The sequence below is a fragment of the Peromyscus eremicus genome, chromosome 3 (genome assembly GCF_949786415.1).
Source record: "Peromyscus eremicus chromosome 3, PerEre_H2_v1, whole genome shotgun sequence".
Taxonomy (NCBI): domain Eukaryota; kingdom Metazoa; phylum Chordata; class Mammalia; order Rodentia; family Cricetidae; genus Peromyscus; species Peromyscus eremicus.
The window spans coordinates 63,714,722-63,729,116 of NC_081418.1; the positions used below are offsets into that span (position 1 = coordinate 63,714,722).

Sequence of the window (14,395 nt, forward strand, 5' to 3'; positions counted from 1 at the left end):
ACCCCCCCCCAAAGAAAAAATAAAAATAATAATAATAATTCTTTTTTTCTAAGCTTTTCTCTGTATCACCAGCACCCTCTGAGACACAGGCGGCCAGAGTTCCAGGCCAAGAGGGATGATGCACAGCTCGAAGGCAACAGACAACAGCCCACCATCCCAGGGCACCTGGCTACCTCAGAAGACTCCTTCCCTACCGCCCCCCAAGAGTTAACTGACACCCACCAAGTCAGCTGGAAGCAGTTTTGGGAGACACAGCACCCCTCTTCCTGTTCACCTGCCTTTTTTATAATAAGCAAAAAGTCTGGAATGTTGGGATTCCTGGCCACTCCTCTATTTACATGACCACACATGCGCAGTTCAGTAGCCAAGAAAGGGGTCTTACGCCCTATGTAATCCATGCACTTCGTGATCACGTAATTTGCACACAGCATGATCATACAATCTGTGCATGCTTGGTATAGCTCTGTAAGACCATATGGGCATGTGCAGGGGAATCCATAAGAAGCGGGACACAGACCCCTCCCCCCCTTCTTCTCCTCCTCCTCTCCGCCTTCTCTCTCTGCACATGTCTTCCACAGGCCTGGTCATGCTCTCTTCTAATAAAGCTCTGATAGTGGATTTTGTCGTGCCTCGTGGCCTTTCTTGCACGGTAACAGAGCTGCTTAATGAATAACACAGCACCGCTGCATTAAAAACAACAGTCTCCCTGGACTGAAACCAATTTACCTACAAAATGAGACCACCAACACCCAAGTTATGGCCTGTCATCAAGATGACATCAAACTGTGTCACATACAGGACTTAGCACCAGCATGGTACAGTAACTAGCATGGCCACTGGATATTAGGAACAAGGAACAAAATAAAAACAACTAAGGCTGTGACACAGGGAGAGGTGACACAGAAGTACTTTGAGTTTATAAACAAGGAGGTGGAGCTGGCAGCTCTGCATTAGTCAACAGTGCTTAGCAGACTATCACTGGCTTCCTTGTCTTCTCATTACCATCTGTAGATAAGGTTCAAATGACAGAGAAGGTCCAAGCACAGGGTAAAATAGTAACAAAACTTTAGACCAAGAGTGGGAATTGAACACGTCTACAGAAAGTAGAAAAAAAAAAAAACCAGAAAAGTAGAAGAAACTAAATGAACGAGAGAATGTGACTTTCAAAATCAAATAAGAGTTTACTGAACGATCATCTACCATAATATTGCCTCAGTGTGTTTCCTTAATGAAATACCACAAGGGGAGGATAGACCCATGGCCAAAAATGGCTCAGCAGATATTCCTGGTTAGATACAAGCCACAGACACCAGTAAATGTGGAGAAGGTGGTACAACAGTGACCACAGTGATGTCTAAACTTCTCTCCAGGAGACTGCTGGGGGCTGTGGCAGGTGAGCAGCAGTGCAGAGACAGAGCAAGCCTGGAACCAACAGCACAGAGCCCTGTGGACCTCAGCAAGGCAGCTTCAAACTGCTATGAGAGTCTGTGGAGGAGCAGAAGAGGGGGTGCAACACAGGATGCTGGGAAAACCCTAAATGTGTAGATATCTGAGACTTAAGTTTGCAGACAATGAGGATCCAGGGAAGGAGCTTAAATGACAGATTTTTCTAGGACTAGCTAAGAAGTTATTGTCTGTAAAAATAGTTCAAAGATCAGAAAACTAGCAACAAATCATTAGATTGCTACCCACAAAAACTCATTTTAAAATAAATATGTAACATTTCTAAGAGTAAAAGTAAAAGTAAAATTCAAGATACAATGTGCATATTTTCAGAAACTGGTTTACAAATCAAATCATGGATACAGTGAATTTTCTTTTTGTTTCTGTTTTGTGTTCGTTTGAGGGCTTTGGTTGATTTATTTGTTTTATCTGTAGACAGCTCTCACTCTTGGCCCAATTAGTCTTGAGCTCACAATCCCCAAGCCTTTCATATCCTAGAATCAGGGACATTAACACCATGGGCAGCTGTGTGATCAATTTTGAAACAGATAAAATTACTGTTGGATTCAGGGTAATGAACACAAAAAATACTTACAGACACCTGCAAAGTTTGCCTTGAAATTTTCTATACAAACTTTTATTTAAATGCATATAGTTAGTATTTTGAAAAGCAAAAACAGATTTTTGTGTCCAAAGATTCAAAAAGTTATTTAAAAAATTAAAAACATGAATGATAAACCTAAAAAAATTGTCCTTAATTTTTTAAATCTTTCTTACATAATCAAACATATAAACACAAGTATTTAGCAAACCCAAATAAAATAAAATACTTACTGCTGGCTTCACTAGTAACTGACCCATCACTGTGAACATACGGGAAAGGCCAACTGGGGTGCACACTGCAGAAATGAAATCACTAGTGAGAAAACAGGAAATCAGGCTAAAGAGAATTTTAGGTATATCATCTCCAACCTAGTTTCACCAAGTATTTTGTCAGAAGGCCTTCGACTCCACCAATGAAGAACTAGGGCACTGTGAATAGGCCATGCATATCACATGAAATGTAGTCAAGATTATAAAGGATCAACACTTTTGCTTAAAAAAAAATTAAATAGACCCAGGAAAAACACACATTTCACCTGCTAGAACTGAGAGCCAGAAAAGAGTACCTAAGAGTGACAACTACAGTCACAAGTCCTTTGAATTATGTTTGACTACTTATACTACCCCTGAGATAGAGTACGTCTTCAGTAAAACCAAACAAATTTTGAAATAAAGACTATAGGGTCATCAGATAGAATTTTACTCTTTCAATTTAAAGTAACTCCAGTGTTATACTTGGGCTAGAAGTGTATGCAAAGAGTATGCACATGGGGTACATGTTAGTGCTGTGATGCATGCCTGCCTGCATACATGTGTGCATGTGTCCAACACAGTGGAAAAGGCTTTCCTTAGTGAATAAAATCACCCATTTATTTCAAGGTTCTGCTTATTAAAATTTATCTGGAATAATAAAAAAAAAAGTTTGGGACAACTCAAAAAAACAGTGTCCATTGTTAAGGAATCTCGTCAGGAAAAGAGCCACAATTTTCCAGGGTACAAGACAATTTCACTTTCCTGCCGGCATCCCAGTGAAGAGTACTTACAGAGAAGTAGCAAGCATCCCATCAGTGAAATGCAGGAATATAAATAGGGCAAGTAGAACTCCCAGAGATCTGTGAAAATATCGATGCATTTTAATAAGTGAAAGTGTGCCAATTAAAACAATCTATATCTTAATAAATAGTAATATGTGATAAACATTTTAACTGCCTATCTGAGTGTATAAACCATCTAATTTCTAAATTAAGAATAAAAAGGCCTAAAGTAAGAGAATAAGAAATAATCCTTTTGAGCCCGTGGTGGTGACACACACCTTTAATTCCAGCACTCAGGAGGCAGAGGCAAGTGGATCTCTGTGAGTTCAAGGCCAGCCTGATCTACAGAGTGAATTTCAGGACAACCAGGGCTACACAGGGAAACTCTGTCTTGAAAAGAAAGAGAGAAAGAGACAGACAGACAGACAGAACTCCTTTGAAAAAAATCTGTTTCAAAGGGAGAAAACACTCCATGGAATTTTAAAAGCAGACACCAAAAATATATGGAAAACTGCTTAGTCTTCTAAAACAATGAATATTCACTGCTTTGCTTAAATACCTCTAAAGACATCTAAATTCTGTAAATTAACAGTTAACCACACAAAGAATTATTTATTTAAAAGTTTTTAAATCCTATATAATTGTATCCAAAACTCAGACGTCCATCATAGGAACTAGCTAAAATAGTAATCAGGTACCATATAAAGACTCCATGCTGGCAGCATCACTGTCAATCAGGGCAGAAGCCACCCACACCATCCCAAGAATCAGCAATGCAAGAAGCAGCAGCATGACCAGAGTTTCCAAAACTCGGGCTCGGATTCCCTGAAAACACAAAAGCAACAGCATTTCAATACTTTATATCACCTCATGAACAACTAGACTTCTATTTGAAAGCATAAAACCATCCTTTGAGAGGGAAAGAAATGTATATTTATATTTAATACATTTATATTATGTTTTTCATACAAATCTATATTTATTAGAAAGCACTAAGTGTTTAAGGTTTATATTTAGAGTGACTTTTAAAAATTATATTTTAAAAATAATAAACTTAGAATAAAGCACCAAAAAAAAAAAAATCAATCATACCAGCATTTTGTAGAAGTACGTTTAACTATTACTTTCCTAGCACTTCCCAGCAGAAAGGACATTTGTGGATTTCCATGTGTGGTTCTAATCAAGAAATGCCAGACTTTGACACACTGGAGACGCCAGGCTAGGACACCAACATCCCCAGCAGATCAGGAAGGGCTCCAGCAGCACCTTGCAGCCTCTGGCGTCCTCTAGCGACCAGCTGGAGAACTGCTTGCTGGACAGCAATGCCAAAAACTCCACAGATAGTAGCAGTCCACCAACTATATTCCATTCATTTTTCATATCCAATGGGAGATATACTAGTTTATGAAGCTTGATTATAATAAGGAATCATCATGCACATTTTTAAAGTAAGACAAACAGATTCTGACCTCAAAAAGTCAGACTGAAAGACCAGACTTGTCAACTTGGAAACTGCTAGACAAACATAAGTTGAAATTTTCTTACTCCGAAAGTCACCAAATGATTGTTACTGTAAGTAAGTTCAAAGATTTACATCCCTGTTTTATGTCTCTAACTTCTAACAACAAACTTGTAAGTGTACCTGTTTTCTCAATAATCTCGAATTCCTCCATTTCATACTGAAAATGGTTTGAAGATGTAAGTTATAAAGACTCAGACACATCTCAATTTGGCTGGTCTTTGTTAATACTGGAACTACAGGAACAGGAACAAAGAACAGACATCACATCTCCACAGTCCTGAACAAAGGACACAGAGAAGAAATGCCCCAGCCCAATGTGTTGATATCAGGGGTAAAGTGGCTTTTTCCTACCTATCCTTCAACAGTGTCATGGTCCTGTGCAGGCTGTAAATACTTGCTCAAATGTGTCAACTCACCTAAAGTGTGTACAGCAAGGAAGGCCACCGAACCAAAAGTAATCAGGCTCATCATACCTTATAGCTCTAGTGAGAAGCAGCTATTTCAAGAAAGGAGAAATCAAAGGACAAGTCTGCCCAAGTCTGCTATCCTAGTACTCAGAAGCCTGAAACAAGAGGGTTCAGATTCCCTAAAAACATACTGCAAGGCCAGTCTGGGATACATGGTAAGTTCAAGACCAGCCTGGGTTACAAAGTAGGATTATGTATCAAGAAAACTGATTTTAACTTTGGCCCCACCCATAACCAAGAAACTATCTGCAATTGATACCCTCTGGCAAAGGGAAATCAGTTTTCTCCAATGAAGTCTCAAAGGAATTATCAACCACACTTCAGGGAAGGCTCCATGCTCAGGAGTAGCTGCCTAACACAAAAGAGAATCAATAGCATTTTTATGGACTTTTACTTTCATTTCGCTTTGTTTGGGCATTTTTTGTCTTATTTACCTTTTGCTTTTTTGTTTTGATTTTCATTTTTGTGTTTTTGTGGGGAGTTTTTGTTTCTTGGTTTTTTTGTTTTTTGTTTCTTGTGGGATTTTTGTTGTTGTTCATTTTTTGTTTTGTTTCAAATACAGAGAGAACAAACATAAAGTTGGGTAGGTAGGGAGGTGGAAAGGATCTGGAAGGAACTGGTGGAAGGGGGAAACATCAAAATATACTGTGTAATTTTTTCCATAAAAAAGAAATAAAGTTGTTTTTAATTTTTAATTATTTACTTATTACAGTTCAACTAAAAGGTTGAACTGAGGGCCTCATGCTCAACTCAAGGCCTCACACATACTGGGCAATCACTCACCACTGAGCCAAGGTGAGTATTTTTAAACTTCCAAATAAACAGACATTCCATGCTAACTTTATTTCAAAAATAAAATATGAAGAACCTTATAAACAAATGTCTCGAATCCTAACAGATCACCTCCATTCCCTGTCCCTTCCAATCATTCCAGGATGCCATTCTTACCTAGACTCTGAGGAGACCCAGTGTATCATATGGTAACCCTGTATCAGTACTATGTGATGCCCTTGACCTTGACTTCCACTAGACTGACTTAAATATTCCCCACTGATGGGTTAGCTTTGCCTGCTCATCCTAAAGATTATTATATACTTTGATGTTTATGTCAACACCCGGAATATCAGTGTCACAACCTTTCCTACAACTCCTCTAGCCCCAAATACATACCCTGAGCCTTGGCACCAGTCTTCTGTGGATACTATGTGACTACAAATCACATTGGCCCCTCCGCTTGCCCTTTCCATGTCTCTACCCATCAGAAAAAATCCACACATGTCCAAGAGCAAACCTTTTCTATTACAGATCTACAAATACATCAAGGGAAAAAAAATGTCTAAGTTACAGGGACACACAAGGAAGCATCAGGCCTGAGAACACAAGAATGTTACAGAACCTAAAGAGTCCAGACACTGAGGCATATCACACAGGTGGCACTGGGCCAATGCAATTCTTCACATAAACTGAAAAACCAACCTTAAAACTCATACAGAAGCACAAGATATCCTGGGTCGCAAACACAATATTGAACAAGAAAAGCAGTGCTGGTGGTAAGCCCCAATCTCAAGTCATACTGCAGAGCCGCCATAGTAAAAACTGCACAGTACTGCCACAAAAGAAGAAAAACAGACCAATGAAATAGAACTGAGAATCCTGATATAAGTCCATGTACCTACAGGCACCTGATTTTTGACAAAGATACTAAAAATAAACAGTGAAGAAAAGACTGCATCTTTTACAAATGATGTTGGGAAAACTATTATCTACACACAAAAAGAATGAAACAAGATCCTTCTTTCTCATCCAGCACACAAATCAACTCCCAATGGATCAAATGTTAGATCTGAAGCTTCTATAAGAGTAGGGAGTACACATCAAGATACAGGTTCATATATGGACTTTGTAAATAGTACTCTCCAGTCACCCAAGAAGTAAGAACAATTAACAAAGGGATTTAGTGAAATTAAAAGGCTTCTGTACTGCAAAGGAAACTGAATTAGTTGAAGAGGTAGCCTATAAAATAAGAAAAACCCTTTGCCATCTATATATCTGACAGAGGACTGCTGCCTAGAATGTATAGGAACTAAAATAAATAAATAGATAGATAGATAGATAGATAGATAGATAGATAGATAGATAGATAGATAAATAAATAAATAAATAAATAAATAAACCATAAGCACCAAGAAAACAAGCAACTCAATTAAAAAGAGTGCTATTAAACTGAACAGAGAGTTTCAGAAGAAAAACATGGAGCTAAGAAATATTTTTAAGCCGGGCGGTGGTGGCGCACGCCTTTAATCCCAGCACTCGGGAGGCAGAGCCAGGTGGATCTCTGTGAGTTTGAGGCCAGCCTGGGCTACCAAGTGAGTTCCAGGAAAGGCGCAAAGCTACACAGAGAAACCCTGTCTCGAAAAAAACAAAACAAAACAAAACAAAAAAAAAATATTTTTAAAAGTATTCACCATCCTTACCCATTAAGGAAATGCAAATTAAAACTACTTTGAGATTTTATCCCAGTCAGAATGGCTAAGATCAAGAAAATGAAAGTCAGCCAGGCAGTGGTGGTGTATGCCTTTAATCCCAGCACTCAGGAGGCAGAGCCAGGCGGATCTCTGTTAGTTTCAGACCAGCCTGGTCTACAGAGTGAGTTCCAGGACAGGCATCAAAACTACACAGAGAAACCCTGTCTTGAAAAACCAAAAAAAAAAAAAAAAAAAGAAAAGAAAATGGAAATCTAACCTGGCAGGCGCATGCCTTTAATCCTAGTACTTGGGAGGCAGAGGCAGGTGGATCTCTGTTTGAGGCCAGCCTGGTCTACAAAGTGAGTTCCAGGACAGCTAAGGCTGTTACACAGAGAAACCCTGTCTCAAAAAAAAAAAAAGCAAGAAAGAAAATGAAAGTCAAAAAATGCTGGAACAGGGAATCCTCAAGCACTGTTCTTGTGAGCGCAAATTGGTACAGCCACTATGGAAGTCAGTGTGGAAGTTCCTAAAAAAGCTGGAAACAGATATACCATACAGTCCTATATATGTGGTACCTATATACAATGGGATTTTATTTGGCTACAAAGAAAAATGTAATTATGAAAATTTCAGGTAAATGGATGGAGCCAGAAAACATACTGAATGAAAAAACTCAGATCCAGAAAGACAAATATCACATGCTCTCTCTCCTACGTAGATCTTAGGTTTAGAATCATTAAATTTTGTATTTAATCTGGAGTACATGTAGAATCCAGGAATCTAGAAAGGGACTATTGGTGGGAGTGGAAAGAAAGTTCTTAAAGGAGTGGAGATTGTAGAACATATGTGATATGAGGGGGAAAGAAAAATGATGAGGAAAAAGGTTGAAGTAAGGTAAAGGATAGAAGGATGTGGTGGTTTGAAAGAAACTGTGCCCCCCCAAAGGGAGTGGCACTATTGGGAGGTGTGGCTTTGTTGGAGTAGGTGTGGCCTTGTTGGAGGAAGTGTATTACTATGGAGGTGGGCTTTGAGATCTCTTTTGCTTAAGCTTCACTCAGTGTCACAGTCCACTTCCTGTTGTCTTCTGATGACATGACGACATCATGGCATGATGATAATGGACTGAACCTCTGAACTGTAAGCGTCACCTCAATTAAGTGTTTCCTTTCTAAGAGTTGCATGGTCATGTGCCTCTTCACAGCAATAGAAACCTAACTAAGACAAAGTGTATGGCAGAGAATGGGGTGAGGGAGGGATAATTAAGCATGTTAAAAGGCAATATGGAAACCTACCATTTTATAAGCTTCATATATATTTCTGAGTTTAATTGGAGTTATCCAACACAAGGGGTTGTACTCTTCCCAGAAGCTATAGGCAGCCAAACAGAAACTCCAGTACCAGGTGTGGGATATCTCCCTTCTAGTTGTTGGTCAGAGATCCTGGAGACCTCCAAAACAATATAGGTTATTGTCATTGCTCTTGGTTATCCCCCAAAACTTGATAAGCCCCATTACTGAAAGCACCACACACACTGGTTACATGATGGAGAAATCAAGTTGGTACTAACTAGGGCTTTCTCCCAGCTGGCTAGCTTTCATAGTCTTAGAAGCTGCTATGACGGCTGCTAGGAGGCAAAAGTCAACAACAGTCTTACCTTGTTGTTACCCTGTGTATAGTAAAGATTAGCATGGCAAGACATGCCCATTAGTAAAACAATGGCATGAAAGTTATGGGGGTAACCAACAGTTTACTGATTGGATTTAAATCCCCCTCCATAGGAGGAAACACATGTCTAATACTTCAGATATTACCAACAATCCATGGTTGGGGAGCTCACAGGCCCCAGAAGCGAATCTATCATATTATTTTGATAAGTGGACAAAGTATCAAATTGCTGTCTAAATTCATAGCTCTATACTCACAGATTAGTGCAGTACTCAGACCTCATCAGATGTTTCTTTGTGCAGTGGACAGTAGTTAACACAGAAACTCATGACTGGTCAAAGTAAAGAAAATTAGTATCTGGAGAGTACTCAGCCACAAATAGGACATTTGTAACACTGTCCTCCCCTTGACCACAAGGCTCAAGGACCATCACAGAAGAGGAGGCAGATTATAAGAGCCAGAGGTGGTAGAAGACCTGAGTGAAACAGTGTCTTCTGGACATGACAGAACCACTGCACTTCAAGAACTCACAGTAGCTCAGGTTTCCTGCACAAGATCAAGCAAGTCAACATTTCAGCATAAAGGGAAGAAAGGTTCACAAGCCCCCACCCCTAGCTGAAGGGCTAACTGACAACTGATGACTTCTGAGTGAGGAAGAGTCAGTTTTCTTTAAGGGTATGGCTCCTGGTGGGTTAACCATGCTCTAGTAGATGCCCCCATGCCCAGGAATATATAGGAAGGAGATCCACCTGTGGGATATTAAAAGAAAAAAAGGACACAAAGTCAGGAGAGTGGGGGAGGTAGGGGTAGATTTCAGAGGAGTTAGGTAGAGGAATGGAGTAAATATTATCAGAATGTGTTCAGTGAAATTCTCAAAGAATTAATACTTAAAAGGTAACTAAGAAGTAAACATGTAAATAGAAGTACTGAATTACAAAAGTTCAATAAATTCAAATGTATGAGATGCATCTCACTATACTACATCACATCAAGACACTTTATTGGTTACTTGGAAAGGCCCTTTTCTTCTATTCCTATGCTAATAATTCTTCAGTTATAAATTTCACATAGAAAAATGATTGGGATCCCCAAATTCCCAGGCCTAGTTCTAGTCACCCATCTCCCATGCTGGCTTTCCCTGGTGAGTTCCTGATGAACCAAGCCTGCCTTCACTCTCTACATTCTTGGGCCTAGATCCAGACATGTGGCCTTGCCTACTGGTTTTCTCTCAAACACCACATGCCTGCCCAATCTCCACACTCCAAGGTCAAGCTCCAAATGTACTGTTCACAAACCAGCCTAGTATATTCTTCTAAACCCTACCCTACCTGTGCTCTCCCCATACTTCCAACCCTAGCTCCAGTTGGGCAGTCATCATAGCAATAGTAACCCTACCTAGGACTTCTACACCAGTCTGGAATCTCACTTCAGACATACAACCAATGAAAGAAGTCCACAGACCCAGGTCACATCACAAAAACACAAACAATATGAAAGCCCAAGCCAGTATGTCCCCATCAAACTTGCTAAGTCCTATAGAAATGTTCTCCAATGAGAATTACCTAGAGGAACTGCAAGATAGAATTTTAAAGAGTAATCATAAAGTAGGAGAACTTCCATCAATAGAGTACTAAGGACTAGACATCCTAATTAGGTCCTTATCTCAGAGATCATCTCAAATGCTAAATAAAACATTAAGTTTCTCTACGATCTCCTCTTTGTCTACTAACTCTGAGTAACCAACTGGTACCTCTTAGTGTCAGTGTCCTAGTTAGGGTTTCTATTGCTATGATAAAACACCATGACCAAAAACAATTTGAGAAGGAAAGGGTTTATTTGGCTGACACCTCCACATCATAGTCCATCACTGAGGAAGTCAGAACAGGAACTCAAACAGGGCCAGACCTGGAGGCAGGAACTGATGAAGAGACAACGGAGGGGTGCTGCTTATTGACTTGATCAACATGGCTTGTTCAGCCTTTCTTACAGAACCCAGGGATGCCACCTTCATCAATCACTAATTAAGAAAATGCCCTATAGCCAGATCTTATGGAGGCATTTTCTCAATTGAGGTTCCCTCCTTATGGATAACTCTTAACACAGTGGTTCTCAACCTTCCTAATGCTGCGACCCTTTAATACAATTCCCAATGTTGTGGCGACACTCAACCATAAAATTATTTTTGTTGCTACTTCATAACTGTAATTTTGCTACTGTTATGAATTGTAATGTAAATATTTGTGTTTTTTGACGGTCTTAGGCAACCCCTATGAAAATTCAACCCCTCAAAGGGTCGCGACCCACCAGTTGAGAACTGCTGTTTTAACATAAGTCAAGGTGGCATAAAACTAGCCAGCACAGTCTGTTTCTCTCAAATGTTTATTTTTATTCATTTGTCTTCATATTTATGAACTTTTATCCTGCTTGTTTTCATTTTTCTTGGTGTATATTCATTGTACATAGTTATGGATTTCACAAAGACATTTTCATTTAAAGATTCAAGTATCATGTACCCCCATACCTTGCCCTTTCTCCCCCACCCCTTCCCACTAATCTTCCTGATCCCAGAAAGCTCCTGCTTTCACATCATTCGTAGATATAGATAGATAGACAGATAGATAGACAGACAGACAGACAGACAGACAGTTGACTGAATGAAAGAATGAATCTAGGGTGTACATGAAAGAGGAAAATATGGTATTTGTCTTGAATCTGCCTGACCTCAATGTGATGATTCTCCAATTCTATCCATTTCATGTCAACACCATTTCATTCTTCTTTGTGACTGAATGAAACTGCACTATGTGTGTGTATGTGTGCATGTGTGTATATGTGTCTGTGTGTGTTCAGTCATACACTGACAGATACCTGGGCTGATTCCATGAGTCAACATTGTGAACACTGACACAATAAACACAGACCTGCAGGTATCTCTGTGATGTGCTGACTCTATGAGTTATTTTTTATTGCTGTAACCAAATACCTGACAAGAAGCCACTTAAGGGAGAAAAGGTTTATTTTGGCTTACACTTCAAGATGATACAGCAGTCATAGTGCAGAAGGTAAGGCAGTAGGAGCATGTAGAAGCTGTCACATTATGTCTGAAGTCAGGAAGCCAATAGAGATGAACATTGCTGCTCAGCTCATTTTCTCCATTTTATTCAGCCCATGAGATGATGCCATCCACACTCAAGGTAGGTCTTCCCTTTTCAGTTAAACCTTTCTGCAAACATCCTCAAAGGCACACACACCTAGAGGCGGATTTCCATGGTGATTCGAAATCCAGTCAACTTTACAATTAAAATTAAATGTCATAGTAACCTAGAGCCTTTGGTTTCCCAATTATAGTTTGACAGTTCATTTTTAGATGTTTTAGGAAATTCCATACTAATTTTCAGAGTGGCTAGCCTGACCACATTCTTACCAGTAGTGTATAAGTGTTCCCTTCTTCTCTCATTCTCAACAGCATTTGTTATTTTTTTTTCTCTTAATGGTATCTGTTCTGCTGTGGAATAATCCTTTTGTACACTGTGAAGATTTGTCACTCTGATTGGTTTAATAAAAAGCTGACTGGCTGGTAACCAGGCAGGAATTACAGGCAGGACAACCAAACTAGGAAAAAGAGGGGAAGAAGGACAGAGTCAGGAGAGATGGCAGACAGCCACATGTACATGTAGAGCAGGACATGTAGAAAATGAGGTAACAAGCCATGAGCCACACGTCAAAGCACAGATATGAAATATGGGTTAATTAAAATGTAAGAGTTAGGTAGTAACAAGCCTGAGCTACTGGTTGATCATTTATAATTTATATTAAGTCTCTGAGTTGGTTATTAGGGAAGCAGCTGCTGTTTATTTGGGAATATGTGTTCGGGATTGGAAAACTCCACCTACAGTGTTTTGATCAGGGTAAGACAAAATCTCAATGAAGTTCTGATTTTCAAGTCTACTCTTTTTATTATCTCCTATCTCTGGTGGTGGTGGATTTGCTGAGCAGCATTTGGTTCTCTGTACAGGCTATCTTGCCATATTCTCACAACAGTATGACCTATATCCCCTCCTGTATCCCTTGGTGGATGTTACTGGTCAACACTCCCCCACTGACTATTCCAGTCCTCATATCCTTCAGCCACATAGCCATTTGAGTTTAATTTTCACTAAAACAAGGTCAAAGGAAAATTTGAAGCAGTTACACACAGACATTCATCAGAAATCTACAGACAATGTGCTAACAGATAGAAACTGGGGGGAAAAATCTCAGAGGACAACAAAATGAAATGTTTAGGATTGTGCATCATACAGGGAAGCCATGTGCACTATTCTCAGTTAACTCTTCTCACCCATGTCCTTGTTCAATCTCACTTGCTCATTTCCAAGTCTTGAGCAATTTTTCATCTGGCACAAGGAAATTTGTGTATACAAAATAAATGATTAAAGTGGGTATCTCAGTCACTGTTCTATTATTGTGAAGAGACACCATGACCAAGGCAACTCTTGCAAAAGAAAACATTTAATACAGTTTTAGAGGTTTAATCCATTATCATCATGGCAGAGAGCATGGCAGCATACAAGTACACATGGTGATGGAGAAGTAGCTGAGAGTTCTATATATGGAAACTCAGGCAGTAAGAAAAGAAGGACAGCAGACCTGGCTTGGGCTTTTGAAACCTCAAAGCCCATACCCAGTGACATACTTCCTCCAACAAGGCCACACCTCCTAGTCCTTCTCAAGTAGTGCCACTTCCTGATGACTAAGCATTCAAATATATGATCCTATGGGAACCATTCTTATTCAAACTACCATAGTGGGGAAGATTAATAATATAGTCTCACACTAATTACCAATGTACAGTAACACAAATACAATGAATGATATGAAACACAATTTAGAGTTAGCTGGCTTTTAATAAAACATTAAATATTGTCAGGTGCAGTGGCTCAAGCCTGTAATTCTAGCACTTGGAAGGCTGAAGCAGGAGAATTGTAAATTTGAGAAAGGCCAAGCCTATATAGCAAGATTCTGTCTAAAAACAAAAAAAAAAAAATGAAATACTAATGAAAACAGGCAGTTGTCAATACGCACAGGATAATTAGCCAAAACCATCTGCCTTGTGAGAGTGTCCAAGCAAGCCAAACACAGGGAAAGTAACCATGAAGATTCTGAAGCCTGAGTATACTCAGGAAGGATTTGTACTAT

The 14,395-nt window shown here is 39.4% G+C and overlaps 1 protein-coding gene across 4 annotated transcripts in view; it reads right to left on the reverse strand.

The window, feature by feature from the left end:
* Positions 1-14,395, reverse strand: part of Lmbr1 (limb development membrane protein 1) — a 133,723-nt gene that overhangs the window by 62,802 nt on the left and 56,526 nt on the right. For all 4 annotated transcript variants that reach the window (XM_059257787.1, XM_059257786.1, XM_059257784.1 and 1 more), the window contains exons 6-8: positions 3,779-3,905; positions 3,090-3,158; positions 2,278-2,342 (exon numbers count right to left, since the gene is read on the reverse strand). In XM_059257787.1, the coding sequence (XP_059113770.1) occupies positions 2,278-2,342; positions 3,090-3,158; positions 3,779-3,905 (261 nt within the window). The remainder of the gene's footprint in view (positions 1-2,277; positions 2,343-3,089; positions 3,159-3,778; positions 3,906-14,395) is intronic.